Below are 22536 nucleotides of genomic sequence, written 5' to 3' on the forward strand. Positions count from 1 at the left end.
AGTAGCTCCCACACCTCCTCTAGGGAAGCAGAAAGTTAAACTGCAATCTCAACAGCAAAGGTGAGCACCAAATGAGGAAACACCAAATATCCAAGAAAAGTCTAGTGTATAAAAAAGAGACAATAAATTCAATAAGCATAATTTACAGCCAAAGAAATAGAGTTAATGGAACAATTAGAACCAGGTTTGCAGGACAGAATGGATATGTTCTTTATTATTTCTGAGAGTAAAGCTAAGGCTAATAGATGAAAGTAGCAGGAAGTTAGAATTCAGCATGGGTGAAGTAAGAACTTTTCAAATAATTATGGTCATCCTACACTGGACAGCTCTGGCCTTGACAAAATATTGGCATTTTAATTAAATACTCAGTTAAAGGCATAGAAAGGTACATTATCAAGACAGAGCAGTTTCACAACAGCAACAACTATCTATATCTATGTCTATATCTGTATCTGTATCTATATCTGTATCTATCTATTTAGCAGACTGAAATTAACTGGCCTAGATACCAGGGAACCTATAGTCACTGGGCCAGGCATACAGTAGCCCTGTAATAAATATTTGTCAAATAGACCTAAGCACCATCAGGGCAAATATATGCTCATTTTATTTACCAGGAAAACGACAGACATAGTGCTCATCAGATTTTCATTCTAGTAGGGAGGCCAGCTAATAGAAAAATATGTAATACAAATGTAAGTAGAGATAATTTCCAGAAAGAAAAATGCAGATGGGTAAGGGGATAGAGGATAATGTGTGACCAATTTTGTTGGTTTTGGAGGTGAGAGACTCCAAAACAGGGAAACATTTGAGCAGAGACCTGAGTAAAGTGAGTAACCTATCACTGTGTAGCCAGAACTTACTGGCTAAAAACATTTCTTATCTCAGGGTTTCAGTGTGTCGGGGACATTGGTGTGGCTGAGCTGGTCCTGGTGTCTGGCTCAGCATCTCTCACGAGGCTGCAGTCAAGGTGACCTCTGGGACTGCAGTCCTTGCAAAGCTGGACAGGACAGGGAAGGATCCTCTGCGGTCTCATGTGCAGGTTGTTGGCAGGACTCAGTTCCTCCCAGCCTGTTGGATGGAGGGTCTCAGCTCCTGACTGGCTGCTGGTCAAGTGACCATCCTCTGTTCTTTGTCACATCAGCCTCTCCAGAGAGCAGCTCACACACAGCAACTCACTTTATCAGAGCAAGTGAGAAGAACCAGAGAGAGAGAGTGAGCAAGAAGGATGCCACAGTCTTTCAAAACCTAATCTTTGGGTGATGTCCTGTCACTGTTGCTCTTCTTTACAGCAGGTCTACTCTGGTCTGTTCTTTAGAAGCAAGTGAGTAGGTCCAGCTCACACACAGGAGAGCAGATAATACAGACATGAGTCCCAGGAGGTAGAGCCCTGGGAGCCCTGTCAGAAAGCTGCCCACCACAGGAGGGCGTTGTCCAGAGATCTGGGGGAAGAGCCCTGAGGATGTGGGGAACAGCAAATGCAAAGATCAGGGGTTGAAGGACAGAGAAAAGGCTGGAGAAGAATAAGAAGAGGAGGCGGTGGAGCTTATAAAGTAGGCAGGGGTCAGATCCTAGGTCATATGGAACTTTTCAGGTCTCAGTAGTTTGGATTTGATTATGCGTGTGAAGAAAATTTCTTGGAGGGATTTTGAGTCAAGGAGGTTGAATTAACCTTTCATTTATGAGATCACAGTGATAGCAAAAGGTATATCCCTGCTAATTGTTTATTTGTTTGCTATGATTTACTCTTAATGACCTTTCTAAGGGGAAGTTGACTATTCCATATCTACATTCCTTATGTTAAAAAATTATGTTATTTTATTCGTTTTTAGCACCCTGAATCTGACAAGCCAGTGTGATCTATAGGGAGATGATTTGAAATCAGATTTTTTTTAGGATTTGAGCTCCCCTGTGTTTTGGGGGGAAGAAGCATTAGTTGACTTATTGTTAATAATTATTTCTATTTCATTATTGTTCTTTGCAACCAATTGGACTTGTCCTACTTCAAACTCAGGTAAGGTCAGGAAAACAAGGAACTGGGATGAGAAGCAATATCGTGAGTGTGATCCTGACCATGCATGGGGAGCCATGGCGGGGAGGGTCTCCTAGAGCCCCTGGATATTCAGGGAGGGCAGGGTCTAATTCCTCCTGGAGAATAAACACACTGAAATTGCTGATTCCTTCTCCCTAATTGTCTGGGTCAGTTAATCCCAGCACAGAGCTGCCAGCTCAGCTCTTCCCTGGCCAAGCTGCTCTGCTCTGAAATCCTCCTGCAGACTACCTCACCCAGTGATGTCAGACTAGGTGAGTGCCCGCCAGCCTGCCCCTCTAATGACATGCTGTGTACTGTCTTTGCTCAGGAAACATCTGGTTGATCTGCTAGTCCCCCAGTGGGTCACTGGGTGTTTCATAAGTTAGTGGAACATAATAGGATGGGAAGACATGGAACTTCAGCGATTACTCAACCCCACCAGCAAGTTACAAACTTTAAAATGAGATGTGAGGAAACAGCCTCCCTGGCAGACCCTCCCTGGGGCCCTGGCACCTTGGCTGCACAGTCACATTTCCTAGCTTGTGATGGAAAACAAATGCTGTTTACAAGAGCTTGAAGTGGCTGGAAGGGGACAGGAAGCAAGCAGTGCACTGGAGGGAGAGCTCCTACTTGGACACTTTCAGGAATCCAGCAGTAACTCAACACCACCCTGAAATAAGGCTCCTAACGAAGATCACCCTTCACTGTCCCTGGGAAAATGAAACTCCACTTTCATTGGGAAGCAGAATCCATGACCACTTAGAAACAGGCCCAGCCCCTCCTAAGCTGTTTGACGTAGAACAAAAGTTGCTGTGTGTCCTTCACTGAGCCTTAAGTATTGTTTTAGTCCCACTTGGTTTCCATTGACTTTTTTCTCAGTTTATGAACCACTGGAGAGGAATCAGGTAAAATAGATAGGAGAAAATAGGTTTCGTGCCTGACCCCACTCCCACCAACCTCCATACCTGTCCATGGGCGAATCATATTTTCTTAACTTCCAGGATCTTGGCCTGAAAGTGAAAAGCTCTTCTTTTCCTCTCCTGCTCTGCCTCCTGCCTCTCTCCCCTCCAGCAGCTACAACAATAATTATTTTCTACTGTGTGGACTTCTAGACAGTCTGCATAAGTCCTCCAAAGGAAGACTGTGCTCAAACAGAATGGAGAAGCAAAAAACGTTTTACAAATTTTTCAGTAGTAAAATTAAGCAAAAAATAACTGAAAGACAAAACAATCCTAGCTGTTAAGAATTCTAAAAATTCATTTGCTGTAAAAACGCACTCTCTTGTTAAGAAATAGGTGGAACAGAACTTCCTAGGTGGCGCAGTGGTTAAGAATCCCCCTGCCAATGCAGGGAACATGGATTCGATACCTGCCCCAGGAAGATCCCACATGCCGCGGAGCAACTAAGCCTGTGCACCACAACTATTGAGCCTGTGCTCTAGAGCCTGTGAGCCACAACTACTGAGCCCTTGGGCCGCAACTACTGAAGCCCACGTGCCTAGAGCCCATGCTCCACAACAAGAGAGGCCACCACAATGAGGAACCTGTGCACCACCATGAAGAGTATCCCCTGCTTGCTGCAACTAGAGAAAGCCTGTGTGCAGCAATGAAGACCCAACACAGCCAATAAAATAAATAAGCAAATTAATTAATTAATTTAAAAAAAAGAAAGAAATAGGTGGAACACATGATAAAGTGTAAATTCTTATATCCATCTTTCTGGCATAGGTTCAAATTGAGATCCTGTGGCTTTAGGGTTGCTGTTCTACCATTGATTCAGTCATTCCTTTAGTAGAGTGTGAATGTTGTGTGTGCTCTCTATATTGAGTGTATAGCTGAAAACAAGACAAAGTTCCATGCTCTCTTGGAGTCTTTATATGTATAGAAGTGTGAGGATGAAATGATGTAATGTGAGTGAAGTGCTCAGCCTGTGCCCAGCATTTAGAAAGTGGTCAATAAATGTTCACTGTTATTAGCTATTACCTACCTCTGTGCTTTGACTCAAGCTATTCCTTTTACCTCCCCAAATATCAAAGGAAATACTCCACACATTTTATCAAATTTCTGTCCAAGTTCAACATTTATCACAAGGAACTGGCTCACATGAGTAGGTAGACTGGGAAGTCCCAAAAAGATTTTGGAAACTATTTTTAAGTAAACGTAGCATGGAACATAACTGTTGTTGAAAACTTTATTTATATACTTTTATCCTATTTACATCTATTTAATTTCCTTCTTCTTAACAATTATGTTTAGATCACTCATGAAAATTTCAAGATATTAAAGAGCTAAGCATCAGCTTGTTATCTTTCTTGCTGAAAAATTCCATAATAGAAATAATATGAACTTATTTGACTTTTAGCAAACAGAAAGTAAAAGTATTTAAAGCTGAAAACTCTAAAGATACGTCTGCTTTCATTAAACTGACTAAACTAAAACTAGCTTTTATTTTTTTTTATAAGTGAGCACCAACCTTTATTGTGAATCTTGTTTTTCTTTTAGTTCTAGAGCACAGCGCAGCACACCATGGCTCACACAAAGTCATACTCCTTTACACATACTTTTCCAAATTGACCCTCCACTGAAAGGAGAATCAGGAATACAGAGAACCTTGAAGTTTTTTTTGGCCAAACCCTCATGAGACCTTAGATGGAATGGCTGCACTGAATGATGTAGGATATCAGAGACTGATGGTAGAGCTGCTTATCAAAAATGAACAGTGGGAAGTTGTTGTATAACAAAGGGAGTTCAACTCGAGGATGGAAGATGCCTTAGAGGACTGGGATGGGGAGGGTGGGGGGGACTCAAGGGAGGGTGGGGGGGTCGAGGGAGGGAGGGAATACGGGGATATGTGTATAAAAACAGATGATTGAACTTGGTGTATCCCCCCAAAAATAATAAATAAATAATTTTTTTAAAAAAATGAAGACATTTTATTTTAAATTTTGAGTTTGAAGGTGTTGACTGAAAAACAATGCATAAGGTGAGAATTGTGAATTAAGTTTTCTTTGGGGCAAAATGAGGACTATAGCCCTGGAGACAGTCGCTAAGATGGCTCTGAGGAAGTGCTTCCAAGAGATGGGGGAGAGTCAGTATACATGTGATTTAAGTGAAGGAGCACACATGCAATCAAGCACACATTTTGGCAGAGGTTGGCTGCCAGTCATGAGAGGGTCACTGCTAGTCATGGGGAGCAGATGTCTCCATCAATGACTTTAGTGATTTTCTAGATAGGAAAAATGCGGGAAATTGAGCTCATAAAATCTTCTCGTGAAAATGTCTAACTATCTGAAGACCTGTTCTGCGAAATCTTTCCAGAGCACTGAGTGCTTCATTCCTGATCTCTACCCTGAACTCTTTTCAGGATGTGTCAAAGGTTAGTGACTGCATTGGCTAGTGATATCATACTTGTAGTGACAGATTGCCAGTGACAATTTTTAGTTGGCAGTGCCCTCTCATGGTCATAAACTTGACCATGTTTGGGAGGCATTTCATGATCTTTTTGTCCTAGAGTGCTTATCCTTAGGTCAGGCAAAAATCTCATCGATTGGCCACTCAGTGTGCTATTACTGGACTAGGCCCTATTAACTATAGCCAAAAGTCTTTGGACCACCTGATTTACTAGTCTGTTATGGTGCAGGAAATGATTCCCTCTTGATGCTTCTTCCCATATCTAAAGTCACACTATTATCATCATTGAGCGTGTATAGAACTATATATCTGGTCAACTGCTTCAAGTCACCTACTCATTATTTTGACAGAGGCTCAGTCACATATTTGGTAAGGAAAGAAACAACAATCTTATAAAATTGGTAGAATACAAGTAATACAGCTAGTAGTATTTGTGAAGTTATAAGTAAGAATTTAAGCCAAGAATTTCCATTAGGTGCCACATAGTATATTCCTAGGTTTTCTGACTTAATCTGTTCTGTACCAATCCTTATCTTTAAAGGAAATGATATATTGGCATTGTTCATAAGGCACCCAGACACATTTCCTTGTATTATTTAGCCTGGTTACCCTTAGTATGGTTTAACTGTTCCCAACATAAGGGGGATCTTTTACATTTATGGTGATGTTCAGAGCAAGTATGATTGATTGGCCAAGTGAGGGAGTCCCATCCAGTAATATCAATGGTGACCCAAACAGAAGTATAACTTCTTTCTTCCAGAATAATTCCTTAAGGACCATCCAGTTAGAGCCTTGGAGTGGAGAAATCCACCAAGGTAACCAGAAATACTGGATATAGGTAATTGATTATAAACTCAACAATTCAATTAACTTTAACTCTGCCTATAATGTGAAATACATTTAGTTCATAAGCAAGTGTAAGCAATTATCAAAGTAATTGGTATATAGGCTGGGTTTGGCATCTTGGATCAGATGTCTACTTCAGATGTCTTCTTACCATCCTGGTCTGGTAGTTTCTCCTCTGAGCATTGTTTTAAGGTGTTTTTGAGGTCAGTAGTGCTCTGTATAAGCCAGTCCATTTCAGGGGCCCTTTCTAAGTAGAAATATTAATCCAAGAGTCAATTCCCTTCAGGTTCACTGTGCATGAGCTAGTGAAGAGGACCTGATAAGTGTCCTTTCATCTAGGTTGGAGATAGTCCTTTAAATGATATCTTTTCCAGTATGCGTAACCCCCTGGTTACAGGTCATGGGACATCTGATCTTCATCCAAAGATAGATTAATGAGATAAACTACAGAAACAAACTAGAGTGTCCTTTTAATAATTCAGATAAAATTTACAAGAATATAAGAACAAGGAGCCATCTGGGAAGTGACTCTTAGCAAACATAGACCTCAATTAACAAAACTTGAATTTACTATCTATAGAAATATAATCTTTTTCTCTCTAAAATTACCCTCATTTCTACCAAATATAGCCAAATTAAGACTAATTTGTTTGCAAAATAATTCTGGTTTCAATGAAAGTTGCTGTAACTTATAATCAGCTTGAGGGTAAGGCTTTCCTTTTATTTGGAAAACATGGATTAAAAGCTAGTAATATTTCAGACAGAAATCATAAAAATTATAACCATATTCACCAGTTCACACAGTCCTACATAACTAACTCTGTTCATTAACAGTTTTATGAAGCCATCAGGTTTTCCATTAGAATTCTTTAATTTCTTACCTAGTTCAGCAGTATGATCTGAAAGTTGTCAGAAACCTGTATTTGTCACAAAGTCCTTGGTAAGAATCTTCTCAAAGAGGAAACATTTTTGCAAAACATCAGAGTAAAACAGTAACTGTCTTTAAACGACAAAAGGCTTAAGAAGGCACAAAGACCTGCTCACAGTGCAAGTGACAAAGAAACTTGGTTATTGCTGTGACACAACATTTTAAGATAGTGAGTAAAATTATGACTGATAACATTTTACTAGGACATGCCAGATTTTTAGGAATTCCATATAATTTCTAGAAAATTAATATTATAGAGTTTAAATCATTAATAGAATAATAACACTGACTCATACAATATATAACCCCCAAAGATTCATTATTCATTTGATGATGCTTTCCATGTAATTTAACATACCAAATAAACCTAATTAGTTTATATCTCTCTTTAGGATGTTTCACGGGTCCTTTGAAGCAATCCAAAGTTGGTTAGATGTCAAAGGAACTACATTAGAATTTGATTTGGGAAATTTGTCATCAAAAATCTCAAAAAGTTTCAAAACACTTGGTCAAATAGGATCATAGGGCACTATGAATCAATACTTATTCACTTAACCAAAGTGACAACAAAAGATTTCAAAGGCAAAAACAGAAAGTGATAACAGGTTAGTGGTTAAAGGTAAAATAAACTTTGCAATCTGTTGTCAAAAGCAGATCAATATGTTAAGAAAACTGTCCTCTTAACAGAGAAAAGAAAAAAGCAAATTCTGATTTTGCAGCAGCTTACCTTTAAAATATACTCAATTAAATTTATCCTAAACTTAGCCAATCCTGACCGTGCACAAAATTCTTTTCTCAGGGTTCCTTTTCGACAAATCTTCCATAACTTTCTGTATTCATATTAGTATCCATATTAGCTTGTCTCTTATTTTTTTCTATCCAGAAACAACTAGCTCTAAGAAAAATTACCTTCTTTTCCCTTAACAAAATGCATTTCCATTCCTCAAACCTTCTGCTACTGAAAACACACATCTTACTTTGCTATTGTATACTGAAATGTTTCCCTTATTATTTCTAGTAGTGTTAATTAAATGTTTAAATTCAAATACTCAACTGTTAAAAACCTTAATTTCTAGTCAAAACTAAGAAGTAAGCAATTATGAACTTTCACATTAGCATTCTATAGATTGGCAAACATAAATAACAATAATAATTTCTAAAAATGTGCTTTCCTATAGAAAATATCTCAGTGTGGCACCAAACATATTTATTAATAGCCCTAAATACCTTTAATTTCTTTGTAAAAGAAAGCCAATGTTCAGTAATTAATGTTTCAGTATCTTGTTTTATTTGGGAATGACCTAACTATTCAATAAACTCTCATCATTTAACTTAATTTAGCACAACTGTAAACTTCAAGTTACTGAAACCTGGAGAGATTTTTTAAAATTTTTATTGAAATTAGTTGATTTACAATATTGTGCTAGTTTCAGGTGTACAGTAAAGTGATTCAGTTACATATATATGAAATATACACATACACACATATATACATGATATATATATATATTCTTTTCTTACAGTCTCCTCCATTATAGGCTATTACAAGATATTGAGTATAGTTCCTTGTGCTATATAGTAGGTCCTTGTTGGCTGGAGAAATTATTTTTAAGTAGATATTCCTAAAATACAATTATTCCTAAGGATTTTACCCAAAAGCTCTTATCTCATTTACACTTAACTTGCTTATAAAAATGTCACCATACCAAGTTATTTTTCTTGATGAAAAATTTGCAACAGATATAATAAGATCTTATTTGACTTCTATCAAACCTATTTGTACTAAAAATATTACTATACCAAATATTATCCTAGATCTCCTGAATTTGGTAAAACATATGGGTTAGTCTATATTTCTGAGAGTATACTTGATTTGTATAATGCTTGTTCATCTTTAAGCCAATTAAGTAAAGCCTTTAAAAGATAATTTTGGAAATACCATTCAGAGGTACAAAAAATCACTATCGCAAACACATACAGATATACAAAAAAATACAGAGGTAAACAGAGATCTTCTAGCTTTCATTAAAAAATTTTAGCCATGAAATTGATATGATAATATGAAACTCACTAGTTTATAAAAGAACAGTTGGGTCCGTTGTGTTTCTGGTAGCTGGAATAAACTAAGTCTACCAGCTCAGATAGCTTTTTACTAACATTTGTAAAAGAGACTTTTAAGATGTTTCATAGTCCTAATTTTAAAAACAGCCATTTCTCTTCTTTTTCATCCTTCTGATAAGAATTTCCTTGCTTCCTAGAGAAGTCTATGTAGAATATTTACATCTCAAAGGCACAAAGAAAGAATGGAAGTTGCACCAAGGACTTTTGTTCCTTAAGTCCAAAACTTTTACAACATCTGCAAACCTCTTGAGATTAAAAGGGTAAGTGTGGGCATTGGTAGAAAGGAAAAAAAAGGCTTTGAATTATTTCTAGATCTTCACTTCTATTCTTATAAAGGCTTGATTTGTAAGACAAGTACAGTTATCTTTAATTCCTCAGAGTATTGCACGGCAACTTGAATGAAATGGAGGCTGCTCTACTCATTCAACTACATTATCCTCAATTCCCTTCTTTACATCAGGGAAAAGATCTTCAACTAAGATGGAAATCAAAAGATTCCATGTTCTAGATTTAGAGCTGTGTGTCTGTGGAGCCTTCCACAAAGGCTTCAGAGTTTTTCTTTCCCTCCTGATGCAAAGTTTCATTTTAGCTTAGAGGAGAAGGCCTAAAAACAAGTTCCCATCAGGCACCTATTATCAGCTTCCAATTTGAAAAATAATTCCTTTTGGATATCTTGTCAGGCTTGAGCTGGACAAACAGTACATATTCCTAGTAGTAATGAACAACCACATGAGAACAAGAGGTGTTCCCAAAGAGTGCAAAAAATATTATCCTCCCAAGATTCAGAGGCACTCCCAAAGAGAACCCAAAGAAAGAAAGCCTTAGAAAACAGGGGTAGGACATTGCCGTACATGGAGTACAACCCACATTTCTTCCCAACTAAAATTTTTGGGTCCCCCAAAACTGGCTATTGCCAAGCCAAGTTCTTAGCACAAAAGGTAGACAAACAAGAAGGCAATGGCTGTCCTTGGGAAAGAAGGGATCTACAATCAATGTGTACTGTACAAAAGCAAATTCACAGTTTAAAGATCTAATTGTTATAGAGACACAGATGTAGAGAACAAATATATGGACACCAAGTGTGGAAAGTGGTGGCAGGGGAGGGGTGGTTGGGGGATGAATTGCGAGATTGGGATTGCCACAAATATATTACTAATAAGAAAAAAATATCAAATTGCACACTTTAAATATATGCAGTTTATTGTATGTAAAAGAAATAAATTAAATTAAATTAAAAATTTTTTTAAATTAGAAAAAAAAAGATCTAATTCTTATAAATATTTTCTGTCTGCCAATCTCAATTTGGAAAGGAAGGGGCAAAGTGAAATTTTACCTCCTCAATTAGCCAGGTACCACAGATGGTGATAGAGATGAGAGAGCTGACTTTGGTAAGAATACTTACCTTTGCTGGCTTCTGCAGTTTTCCTAGGATCCTGTCTGCAGGCTCTGGAGTGAGTAGGGTGTCCCAGCAGTTTCCATCCTGGTCACCAAAAATTTTAGAGGAGGAAAAATCATTTTCCTTCTACCCTTTATGATGAGTACTTGGTTGAGACCCCTTTTTTCTAGATCATATAATAAATGATAAGATTACCTAGGTTAAAAGTTCTCCACTATAGTCACTGTGATTCAAGATTGTCTTTGGTAAGTTTAGCCTGCTTGTCCAGCCCTAAAAAAAATTTTTATTCACCTGAGGTCTTACACTTGACTCAGTCCAACTTAAGTCAGTCCCAGTCTGACTCTAGACTCAGTCCAGTTTGTAAGGTGGACCCAGTCCAATCCCAGACCCAGTGTGGTTTCTAAGTCAGACCCAATCTGATTTAGGCCAGTTTCTGGACCAAGTCAAGGAAAAAAAAAATGCCCAGATAAAATCTGGAAGCTCAAGGAATAGCTACAAAGCTACGATCTTAGAGGGATGTCCTCACCACCTCGAGAGGCAGAGGAAAAGCAGAGTTCAAAGACTCAACAGGTACCCAAGTCTGCTTGCTTTTGCTTCTTGGGGCCTTCGGTGGGGGGCGGGGGCTCCTTAAATTCCCACTTCTCACACCAGAGCTGTTAAAAAATCAATTGAGGCATACAAAACCTTTTCAGAGCTTGTTTAAGCAAAAATCAATTTGATTGGACAGCATTCCTCCTAGGAGATAGAAAGGAGCTCCAAGGGGATGTACGAAATGAGAGAATTTTGTAGGCAGAAGGAAGCAGAAACAAGGATGTTATATTAGGAAAAAAGAAGGTTGGTTATTGCAAGGTTACTTTTGTGTGTGGGAGGGGGCAGGGATCATCAGTCAGGTTAACTAGTGCTGATCAGGCAATTCCTGATGGACTGGCTCAGCATAAGTGACTCCATTTGGAGCCTGTTGTTTTGTTTTTAAGAGCAGTTAGCCACAGGCTCTTAAAATATTACATATTTTCCTTACATAAGGTGGTGATCTCATTCTCTCATTATCACAAACTCTGCACATATTCCATGTCCTCTGTAGTCTGCTCATTTCCTAAGGGAAGAATTTGTTCACATTTATGAACTCCACTGCCTAGCACTGAATCTGGCATCATGTAGAGAACTTGCAAAGTCACTCACGTAACATGCTACCTAGTTGTTCCACTATCAATGAAGCACATATTATTATATGTGTTCAAGCAGACACACACAAAAATACATATCAATAGGTTAGCGATATAAATAAATTTTTTTGAAGTCCTTCCATTATGTTGGTTCTAAATCTCTGAGAACCGAAACAAAGCATTTCTATATTTTCAAGAAAAATATGCCTATTTTTCCTTGTAGTTGGGGAGGCGTATAGAAAAATAAACTTTGGAGAAGGCAGGCCTGCTTACATTTTGTATGTCCTTCCTTTTTCTCTGACCCTTCTGGCTCCTGCAGTGGCTCTGTTCTGAAGGGCTGCACGATGCAGTCACACTGGAGGGTGTGTTCACAACAGTGTGGGCCAGGAGAGGAGGGGGCTGTGTCCGTGGGTGTTCCCTGCTCCCCTTTTACACCCCCTTAAACTTCAGAGGCTGATGCTCCACCTCAGAGACTAGGTTGTTTAGGTGTGGGCTACTCAGTGTGCAGCCTGACAGTGGGGATGACTCAGAATAACAAGGCATAGAGCACCTTGGAGAACAACCCCATGATGGTGCTGGAGAGATACCAGAGCTGGTGGAGAACCACAGGGGAATACACTGCTGTTAGGAATGAACATGTCTTATCTGGTCACTGCTCAGCCTAAAATCCTTCAAAGCTTACTGGTGTTCTGGGCATGAAGTTCAAATTCCTTGCCACAGCTCTCAGGATCTCCCATGACCTGACGGCCACCTTCCTCAGCCACATGTGAGATGCCTTCCTCCACTTTCATTGCTCAGATCTACTGGCCTTTGCTATTTCCTCCAACATGACTGGCTCTCCTGCCTGAGGGGTTTTGTGGAAACCGTTCCTTCCATGTGGAACAGTTTTCTCCTCCAATCTTCATCCAAGCCAACTCCAACATGTTCTCCCCTGATCTCTCAAGCTTGGTTAGTGCCCCCAGGTTTAGACTCCAGCTCCCCTTACTTGCCCTTTCTCACAACTCGTTACCCTCTCAACATCTTGTCCACTGTGTCTTCTTCACAGATCATAAGCTCCTTGAGAGTGGACCCCAAGCCTGTCTCACGCATCCCAGGAACTACCATACCTGCCCCCTTGCCAGATGGACATCAGACCATTGAGAAATATCTGTGAAGTGAACACACGTCTCAAGGCTTTCAAAGATAATTCTCTTGAGCTGACTCAGTGATGCTACCAGAAACATGAGAACTGAATGGACTCTTCCTGCTTTCTCTCTCTTTCAAACCCAGTTGGGAAGCAGGAGGATTGAAAGGCAGGCAGTAGAGATGGGGATTCTGGGTGAGGAATCTCAGCCAGGGAGCCAGGTCAGGACCCTTGCTGTGAAATAGGAACATTTTCAGGAAGTGACCCTCTGCTGGAATTCCTCAGTTCCGAGGTGGTCATTAACTTTGAACTGTTATGCAGTGTGAATAATTCGCCTGTGGAAAAAATTTAGCACTGAGAGTAGTGCTACTTTCATCATGAAAATCCTGAAATCCTGACTAATTTCCATTGGACTCAGTCCAGGCTACACCATTCCTGTAACATTAAAGTATAACCCATAACCACACCAGCAAAGCCACCCCTTAACAAAAAAAGGACCTGGGGCTCTCATGGAAAGACCAATGGGAAGCTGAAGAATCTAGAACCCCTAAAGTGATGACTTGGGGAAATAATTTAGATTGCATTAAATTATTAAACATTAACATTTAATGTAATCAAGTTTAACTTCTCTACCTGGATAGGTTTTGCCTTCTCAGTGTGTGCAATTTAGTCAATCTTCTCCAAATCATTAAATTCACTCATTTAGTTACCATCTGAGTGCCAGAAATCAAAGTGAAAGAAGGGTTTCTATCCAAAAAGATCTTCTTGTCTATTCAGAGAGACAGACATGAAAAAATAAGCGAAACAAAGAGCTAGGGGAATGACAATACACATATAACTTTCAAATTCCAAGTGATACTTTCAGCCCCAGCACAGAGACAGACCTTGAAGAATCCAGCTCCCCTCCTAAAGGCCAGTTCTACGCTTTTTTGGGCCCCTGGCATTTACTCTTGGCTCAGGGGTTCTCAGTTTCCCATGGGACCTCATATTTCAATACTGTGTAGGACTGTCTTCTCTGAATTAGCAAGCATGAATGCCAACGGGTCTTAACTCTACTTATTATAGGGAGCTTAGTGACTTTTTTTTTAACTACCTTACTAGAAACTCAGTATTCTTAGTATTCTCAGTGTTCTTAGCAGATTATCAAACACTGTTAATGATACAGTTTGCATGACACCATTCATGTGGATTCTCTGCTCAGAGACTCTAATCCTAGTGTTTGTACTTCAATGACTTTATACATAAAATGTCAACTTGACCTCTATTACATGAGACATTTAGATTTATTTTACCTAAAATTAAATTCCAGCTACATTACTGATAGAGATATTTTAATGACACATTTCTGAGTTGCTCATTTGCATAATTCTATCCATATGACTGCAGTGACCAGGGAAGGGACTGACACATGGTTTAGAGGGAATCATGGGATGGTTCGGGATCTACTGGAAAAAAATGCTGTCTTTTTTTGACTCATCATGAAGCTGGGAAGATGCAGGCCTACCTTTTGCTGATAGTAGTGATCCTGCCAAAAAACACAGCCCAACATCAAAGAAACCTTAAAGAACAGAGCTGATTCTTAATGCCAGTTTGAGCACCCATATCAACCCCTACTTGAGACCACCCTTACCCAGCCTTGCATGTAAATAGGCCTAAAATTCCTTTTTATGCTCAAGACTATAAGTTAGGTTGGATGTGATCTGCAAACCAAAAAGACCTAACAGACTCATCCTCACAGAAGAAACAAGGTAGGAAGGAGACTGCAGACAGGACAAGTATAAGTCACTCTGTATTTATTATTCAATACACTTCCCTTTCCAGAGAGAAAACATACAGTGTGAGTTATCCCATTTTAATAAATCCCCTGCTTTGAGCTTTACATCCTGAATTTTTATGCCCATTAATCAAGGTTTGGTACCATCACACATAGTGATTAAAAATTTTCCCTGAGATTAAAAGGCTGTGCCTTTGGCCACAAAATATGTTTCCTTCCAATTCAAGAGGAAAGTAGGAAAAGGGAGGTCTTCTCATGGTGGGAGAGGCAAATAACTTAGGTAGAATTCCTGAGAAAAAAGGTGTAGAGTCAACCACACCACTAATTAATATTCCCCTGGCTGTGAACTCTTATTCCTTCAACATCCCCAAACATTTATTGCATATTAAAGACACTTTATTTCAATGCTGTGTGCAAAGCAGGTTGGCTTCTGCTAACTGCCAGAGCTATCTTGATACCTCAGTGTCCAGTAAAATGCAGAGCTAGTGAGGTACAGACAGGCTTCCCAGTGGCATATGGGAAAGAGAAAAACCCAGACATGGATGATAAGAAAAACTGTTATCACACTACATACTTAGTCAGGCCTGCAATGTTTTTCAAAATAGTTTGAAATCAAAACAGCTCATAATCCTCCACAAGGAGGAGTGGGAGAGGCTTAGTGGATTAGCATCTCAAATCAGGCAAATCAAGTCAGCAAAGCATAAGGCAAATGGACATGAGTCTTCCAGTCTTGCACTGAGAGTCAGCTCTGAAGGCACTGCAACTTCAGCAGGAAATTACCTCCTGAGTTGCAAGAAATCACATGTGGGAGGGAGCCAGCTCGCCAGGTTCAGTCACTCTTAGGTGGTGCTGTCAGTCCTCCACCCATGATCCCCCTAGAATGGCACAATGGATTGACTGTGCTCCTATGGAGCACTCCCCTTTTCAAAAAGAAACAAGCAAAGGTTTCCCTAATTTGACCCATATTCAACAGTGGAAGAAGGCAGCTAGCTGGTCCTGGGGTAGGGAGAGTGAGAAAGGAAGCCGGTGTCAGGCAAACACACTGGGGGATGACATGCTGGAGAGCACGCAGGCCTCTGAGGACGGAAAAGTGGAAGGCAGGCTGAGCATCGGTGGTTGTGGCACTTCTGGAGACATCATTCCACGGACACGGGGCTCCCAATTCCCTCCCTTAGGTTTTCTTGTGATAGTTCTGACAGGCTTTTGCCATGTCTTTCAAGAAGTTAGGAACACCATTCTGCAAAGGAAAGGAAACTGTCATTTCTATGTCCTCACAGTGAGTACTGCTGATTCTTCAGGATGTGGCAAAGGTAAAGGAAGATGGCCTTGGGAGTAATAAATATGACAATAGGGCCCACAAGCAGATTTACACAGAATGTTGCCACAGTGATGACAAAAGGTAAGACACAGGGTGCAGGTAAGAGTGGATGGCAGGGGCCACTGTTGTGAGACCTTGTTGTATATTTTGGCTTTTGCTAAGAAAAAGCTAAAATAGTTCTAAGACACCATTTTTTAGAAAGGAAAAGAAAACCCAAAAATGAGATTGGGTTAGGCTGTGGGATTCTTCCAAAGAAGAGAGAGAAAAGACTTGCTTTACAGAATGAGACAACGGTAAGGATCAGGGGCGGGGGCAGGATATGTCATCCTTTAGTTAGTGTTGAACATCGTTCAAGACTTTCCCCAAACATTGTTCTATTTACTCTTCCTCTGTAGGGTGAGAATATCCATCTCCACTTTTAAGAGGGAAGAAACGGATGGCTTCCCTAGATCACACAGTCAGATAAGCAAGGCCAGGATTCAAAATATTTTGTGTTTGACTCAAAGCCTATGTGCTTTTTCACTCTCCCAGGGAATGGGTGAGCCCGCCAGACAGGAAGTAGGACTGTACAAAGCATTGAATGGTCACCATGATTCCAGGTCCTAGGCAGTCTCTCGTGATCTGGGTACCACTGCGGTGCCCTCTCCTTACAGAAAAACAAAATAACCATAAAAAACTGGAGGCTTCCCCAGGCTTGGACATGGCTGACTGTCTCCTGGGCCAGGGCAGCCTAACTCCTGCATAAGCAGATACAGGGTCCACAGGCACCACTGTTCCTACAAGGAGCAGGCTACTGTGATCCTAGTAGGGGTCTCAGAGCAAAGCAGGAAGAGGCTGGCATCCCCCCTAGAGATTCCTCGTCTTTTGTCCCAGCCTCTCTGCTGGCTGTTGGCAACCCCATTTCTAACCATAGTCACTCAACCCAAGCTGCTTCATAAAAGAGCCTCATGAGACCTGAGACAGTGCATCTCTTCAGCCTGACAGCCCCACGGGCTAAGTCAACATTTGTCAAACACACTTCCCCTCCTGCCTCCTGGGATCTCACCTTAGCAGCCCAGTTAATGAGCCAGGACGGGATTTGGCCACCTGGGTTATCGAAGTAATACATGAAAACTAGGGAGGGAAAAGAAAGGACAATTCAGAAGGAGGAAAAATACAGCAACAAACCCTGCAAACATTCCACCTTCATATGCAGGCTCAGAAAGTAAGGAGGGAGGTGACATGGAATTCAAGTGGACGCGCCCCTCGGCCTTGCAGGCGGGAGGCTTACATACAAACATGTTGGAAAACAGCAAGGCACATTCTGTTGGTATTTATTAAATGCCTGGCAAGTGCCAGACTTCGATATAGTCTCTCATTTAATTATTTCTCTCATTAATTATCTTAATTATAAGAAGTTGATACAATTAAGTCCCAGTTTATAAATGATAAAATGGAGACTCAGAAGAGTGGGGTGACCTGTGTAAGGTGGCAGATCTAACACACGTCACAACTGAGCTCAGATTTTGCTGCAGCCTCAAGGCCACAGCGATTCCAGTCCATCAGGGGGCTGCATGGACCCCTCCCAGCTTCCCTCCTGAGGCTGGAACTCAAGGCAGGCAGGTCCTGAGTCCCTGGGGTTTTGCCGAGCAGGAGCTGCCTCTTTAGAGATGGTCCCACTAGCCCTCCTGCCCGCCCCCAGCCAGCATGTGCATGGACAGGACCAGCCTGAAGTGAGTTTCTAAATCTTCCAATTCCCTTGGATGCTCTGATTTCATCTGGACAATGCAAGAGTCAGTAAAGAATGGACTGATCAGATTTAAACATGCACCGTGCATTCTACCTAAGCTTCGGGAGAATTGATTCTCCCTTGTTTCTTCTGCACCCATCCCCAGTCTCTGACCTCAGGAACAAGCACCCTGCATTTTAGGAGACTCGCAGTCAGCACAGCCTCACGTGGGTGGCCCTGCCCGGCGCCAACACGTGCCCTCTGTTTACCTTTGCTCCCCCTCTTGCCATCGCTCTGGATCGCCAGCCTCTGCTGGTACTGCTCCACTCGGATCACGCCAGACCTCTCTGGAAACTGCGGCACGGAGGTGCTCTGGGCCAGGATCACGTGGATCTTCCATCCTTCATGGTCCAGCTCTCGCCGCTGCCGCACATAGACGTACTACACCGCCAGTCAAGGGATGACATCAAGGCCAGCATCTCAGAGGAGCAGAAGGAAAACCCACATGCCAGAAGCAAAGGGAGATGATTCTGCTCCTCCACTAGGTGTCTGCTTCCTCGCACTGTTACTTCACGTCCTGCCCTGTCTGCCTACCTGCCCTGCAAAACCATGGCTCCTCCCACTTGGTGTTCTCATGGGAGAGCATGGGTGACCCACTGGCAGATGATTCCCTGCTGCTTTTAGTTATGTGGGGAACCCACTCCTCTGTTCTCCAAGAAGGCAATGAGGTTTCAGAGGATTGGTCACTTATCAGCTGTGTGATCCTGGGTTGGTTACTCAACTTTTCTGAGATTGGCTTCCCTCTGTAAGAAAAGAGGGTAACATTGTCCTGAAGGCAGAATTGGTGGGGGCTCTGGAGACAGACTGGAGCAGAATAAGCACTCAGTAAACAATGGGGCCACTTCTTTTGTCCTCCCCTTAAGATCTAAGCACTGACCTCTATGCACAGAGGATGGTCAGGCCAGGTTACCGGCACCTGGAGATCACAGGAAGACACATGAATACTCGAATAGTTAGTAGGCAGAATGTCCTCGCTGGTTCTGCTTCACCAAGAATCACAAAGCCATTTCATCTCAATGAACACTCACAGAACAACCACTATTTCTATGGCTCTATTATAGGGAAGATAATTCAATTTTAAGAAACAATAGGAGTCACCACTTACTGAGCCCTCACCATGTACGTACATCATGTGCTTTACATGCAGCATCATTTGATCCTGAAAAAGTCCCTGTGAGTTCAGCATAAGTATCCCCATCTCACAAATGACCAAATTGAGGCTCAGAGAAGTAAAGAAACTTGCCAAAGATCCCATGGGCCAGCTGAAGTGATGAAACCTGAATTTGAACCCAGATCAGGCTCCAAAACCTGGTAAGACTTTCCTAGCCGCAGAGGGCTCAGCTCTTTAATGTGTTCATTAGACTTTCCAATAGTAGAATGTTAGATTTCCCAGAAGAAGGAATTAAAGCCTAAAATAATCCAATCACTCTGAGTGTAATATAATTTCACTTACTGCAACAGCCATGACCACAGCCCCAGGGCAGCCTGGAGTCTCTACAGCACCCACCGTGGTCTGCCCCTCCCCCAGGCTCCCTGCAGGATGGTCTGTCACCCCCATGCTCTATGTACTGATGAGTACAGTTCTTAAATGTTTTAGGGAAGGAATGATGTTGCTTTAGCTCTGGACTTCCTCTCTCCCAAGCCTTTTATTTTTTCCTCACAGCAAAAATTGTCCCATACTTTGCTCAGCTCATGTGATAGGAATCACCTGACAATCAACTGAGGAAAAATTAACTTGATATATTGATTGCAATTTCACAGAGCTCTTTGCAGGGTAGCAAGTTCCAGTGTGGCACGTAGTCTATGACTGGAGAACCACCAGCTCACTGAGGCCCAGAGAAGTGAAGGGCCTTTTGGAAGGTCACAGAGCAAACCAGGAAATGAGCACACACTCAACCTAGGATCTTTCCCTCTAAATCTAACACACTTTTCCTCTACACTGTTGTCCTCAAAAATTGAACAGTCCTTATAGGAGAGGTGTATATACGAAAACTAAGAAACTCATTATGGGATTGTGTGATGCTGGAAAGCCAAGAAACCAAACTTCAAGGAGCTCCAAGTGTCCACGCTTGAGAACACCCCCGCAGCAGTGTCCCTGTGAGGTCAGAGGGGTGGTTGCCCTCGTTCAGATCACCTTCTCTGGACACAGCTGGACCTGGGCCCACCCCTGCCTCTGCTGCCCACTAGTGGTGAGAACCTGATGAGACCATGAGCAGAGTTCCAAACTTCTCTTTGCCTTAGTTTCCTTCCCCGTCTGACGGGGATGATGGCTCCTACCCAGCACAGTTGTTGGCGGGAGGAGAGAAAACCACATAAAATCCAAGGGATTAAGTAACCACAATTTGCTGAGATATATGCATCCTGCATACAAACTACCTAGCAGTCTGTGGGAATTGTGCCAAAAAATAATCCCTTATGGAGTTTATAATTTAGCTGGGCCAGGGTAGACACACACTTATAACACACACAGAAACAACACCCACAAACTATTCCCACACCCCCTCTCTTTTGAGAGAACAATTATTTAGGAACAAACAGACGTACAGAATGTTAGAGCTAGAAAATATTCCAGTGACCATTCAGTGCAATGGTCTGCAAGCATGTGTTTTTAATCCCCAAGACCCTTTGTTAAAAGGAACCTTTATGGAAACTCAGTGTTCCATAAAAGTCAGCTGCTTTGATTGAAAAGGACAGTGGAGTCGAAATCTCACCTATATTCTACTCCATCTGCCCACCCAGCAAATGCCCATGAAACCCTCCTGGGCTGGCCCTAAGGGGGCTTCATAGAATCCTGGAGTGACAGCTACAACTCCCCACATCCATTCAACTGCTTCATAGCATAATTGGGGAAACTGAGGGAAAAAAAAACACGCACATAGTTTCCAAATCCAATATTCGAGAAGGAAGGGAGGTGGAGGGAGCTGGAAATGTGGGACCTGAGTTCCAGTCCCCAGTCGGCTGCTAACCACCTGTCTGTGTGCCTCTGTCATGTTACCTCTCTGGTCCCTACTTCCTCCTCATTGAATACTCTGTATAAAAAGTTGTTTTCAGGTCCTTAATTCTGTGGCACAAGGATTTCTGGGAAAACTTTTCAAGAAAGAATGAGTGGCCCTCCTGAGACCACAATTACAGATGCTCCACATGGTTAGGCCCGGAAATCACACTCTAAGGTCTCCAAAAGCCACACAAGAAGCAATAGCTTCAGCAGATGCTTCTGAAAGAATCAGACAGTGTTGTCCACACCTGCTGGACATACCACCACTGGGAGATGGTCATGGGGCACAGAAACACTTACAAATCTGAGTAATGGTGTGCCTTTGGAAAGGATACATCTCTGTTGGACATGGGAAAAGGGTACTTCACTTGCCAGTAGACCACTGCTTCTCCATTGCATTCTTTTTCATAGAGTTCTGAAAAAAAACAAAAGAAGTTATTGCATCTGGAAGCCTCTATGGCTTCTATTGACAAGAAGCTTTGATATGATGACCCTGCGGGGATGATAAACCACTAACTCATAAGGCACAGAATTCTAGAAAAAGTCAGAAGATTCATTACCACTAAAAGCTTGTTGCCCAGGGGCAGAGTCCAGTAGATATAAAAACACAGTAAAAATAAAAGAACCCAACAAAAGTTGGTCATCATATAGCACAAACAACACTCTCAAATAAAATGCAGTGAAACAAAATTAGGCATTAAATAATAAATTTTCAAGTTTAAAAATCAGGGTAACCACCAGATGTCACTAGAGTACCAATAGTTTTACTGTTGTGACTTTAATCCCCTCTTTAGACTTCTTGATATATCATGGGTGTCCTGGGACTGAGCCACCCAATCTAGTGTGTTCAGTTAGGAAACAAAGATTCCAGAGAGGACAGTGTCCTTCCTAAATAGCTAGAAAGTGGCTTAACTGTGCTAACCCTAAATGTCTTGCCTCTCTCCCATGTTGCTTTATATCACAGCCACAGGGACCAAATCTTAATATCCACCATGCTATTCTGTGCAAACAGCATCAGCTCTTGGAGGAAGATAGCAAAGAAACTCTATGCAGTGCACAGCCTCTGCCCTCAAGCTGTGCAGGAAGCTTCTAACTAACCATTTAGAGAAGGATCCAAGCTAAGGCTGCTGAAGGAACCAAGAGAGTCCCTTGAGGAGATACTAACTGTGGCAATGTGTTAAGTAATTTAGCTCTTGAAAAAAGAAAATCTATTAGAAGCCTATGGAGTAAAGAGCTTACCAGCCCATCGGTACAGGAGGCTGAAGATGCCCTTGAAAGGAAGGGAAGGAGTGGACATCTGTTGCTTTGCCTGCCCAGTTTTGACTCCCCGCTTCTTGGACCAGCATCTCATTTTCCTTCAGGGCATCACCTTTCTCTCCTTCACTATGTGGTTTAAGCATGACTGACAGTGTTAATTTCACGGCTGGGAATTTGAACCAGACATGGCCATAGTGATTAGTTTACAGGAGGTGCATGTGGATAGAGTCTTGGCTTGCTATTCTAGAAAGCTGAGGCCAAAAAGTAGTTTTTTTAAGGGTCTCAGGTAGTTCACAGAAGACCTAGGAGGACCAGAGTTAGGATTAGAACCTCAGGATTGTTCCAGAGAAGCCAAACTACTGCTGTCTCTGGACCATGCTCCATAGTGTGGGCTGCTGATGCCAA

The 22536-nt window shown here is 41.6% G+C and overlaps 1 protein-coding gene across 3 annotated transcripts in view; it reads right to left on the reverse strand.

The window, feature by feature from the left end:
* Positions 1-14805: 14805 nt before the first annotated feature.
* Positions 14806-22536, reverse strand: part of LOC130841011 (phosphatidylcholine transfer protein) — a 32631-nt gene continuing 24900 nt past the window's right edge. For 2 of the 3 annotated variants that reach the window (XM_057717159.1, XM_057717160.1), the window contains exons 3-6: positions 21210-21289; positions 18089-18260; positions 17157-17224; positions 14806-16030 (exon numbers count right to left, since the gene is read on the reverse strand). In XM_057717159.1, the coding sequence (XP_057573142.1) occupies positions 15965-16030; positions 17157-17224; positions 18089-18260; positions 21210-21289 (386 nt within the window). In that variant the 3' untranslated portion in view covers positions 14806-15964. The remainder of the gene's footprint in view (positions 16031-17156; positions 17225-18088; positions 18261-21209; positions 21290-22536) is intronic. The other variant, XM_057717161.1, reaches the window with a different exon arrangement.

Source organism: Hippopotamus amphibius, chromosome 17 (assembly GCF_030028045.1).
Source record: "Hippopotamus amphibius kiboko isolate mHipAmp2 chromosome 17, mHipAmp2.hap2, whole genome shotgun sequence".
Classification (NCBI taxonomy): Eukaryota; Metazoa; Chordata; class Mammalia; order Artiodactyla; family Hippopotamidae; genus Hippopotamus; species Hippopotamus amphibius.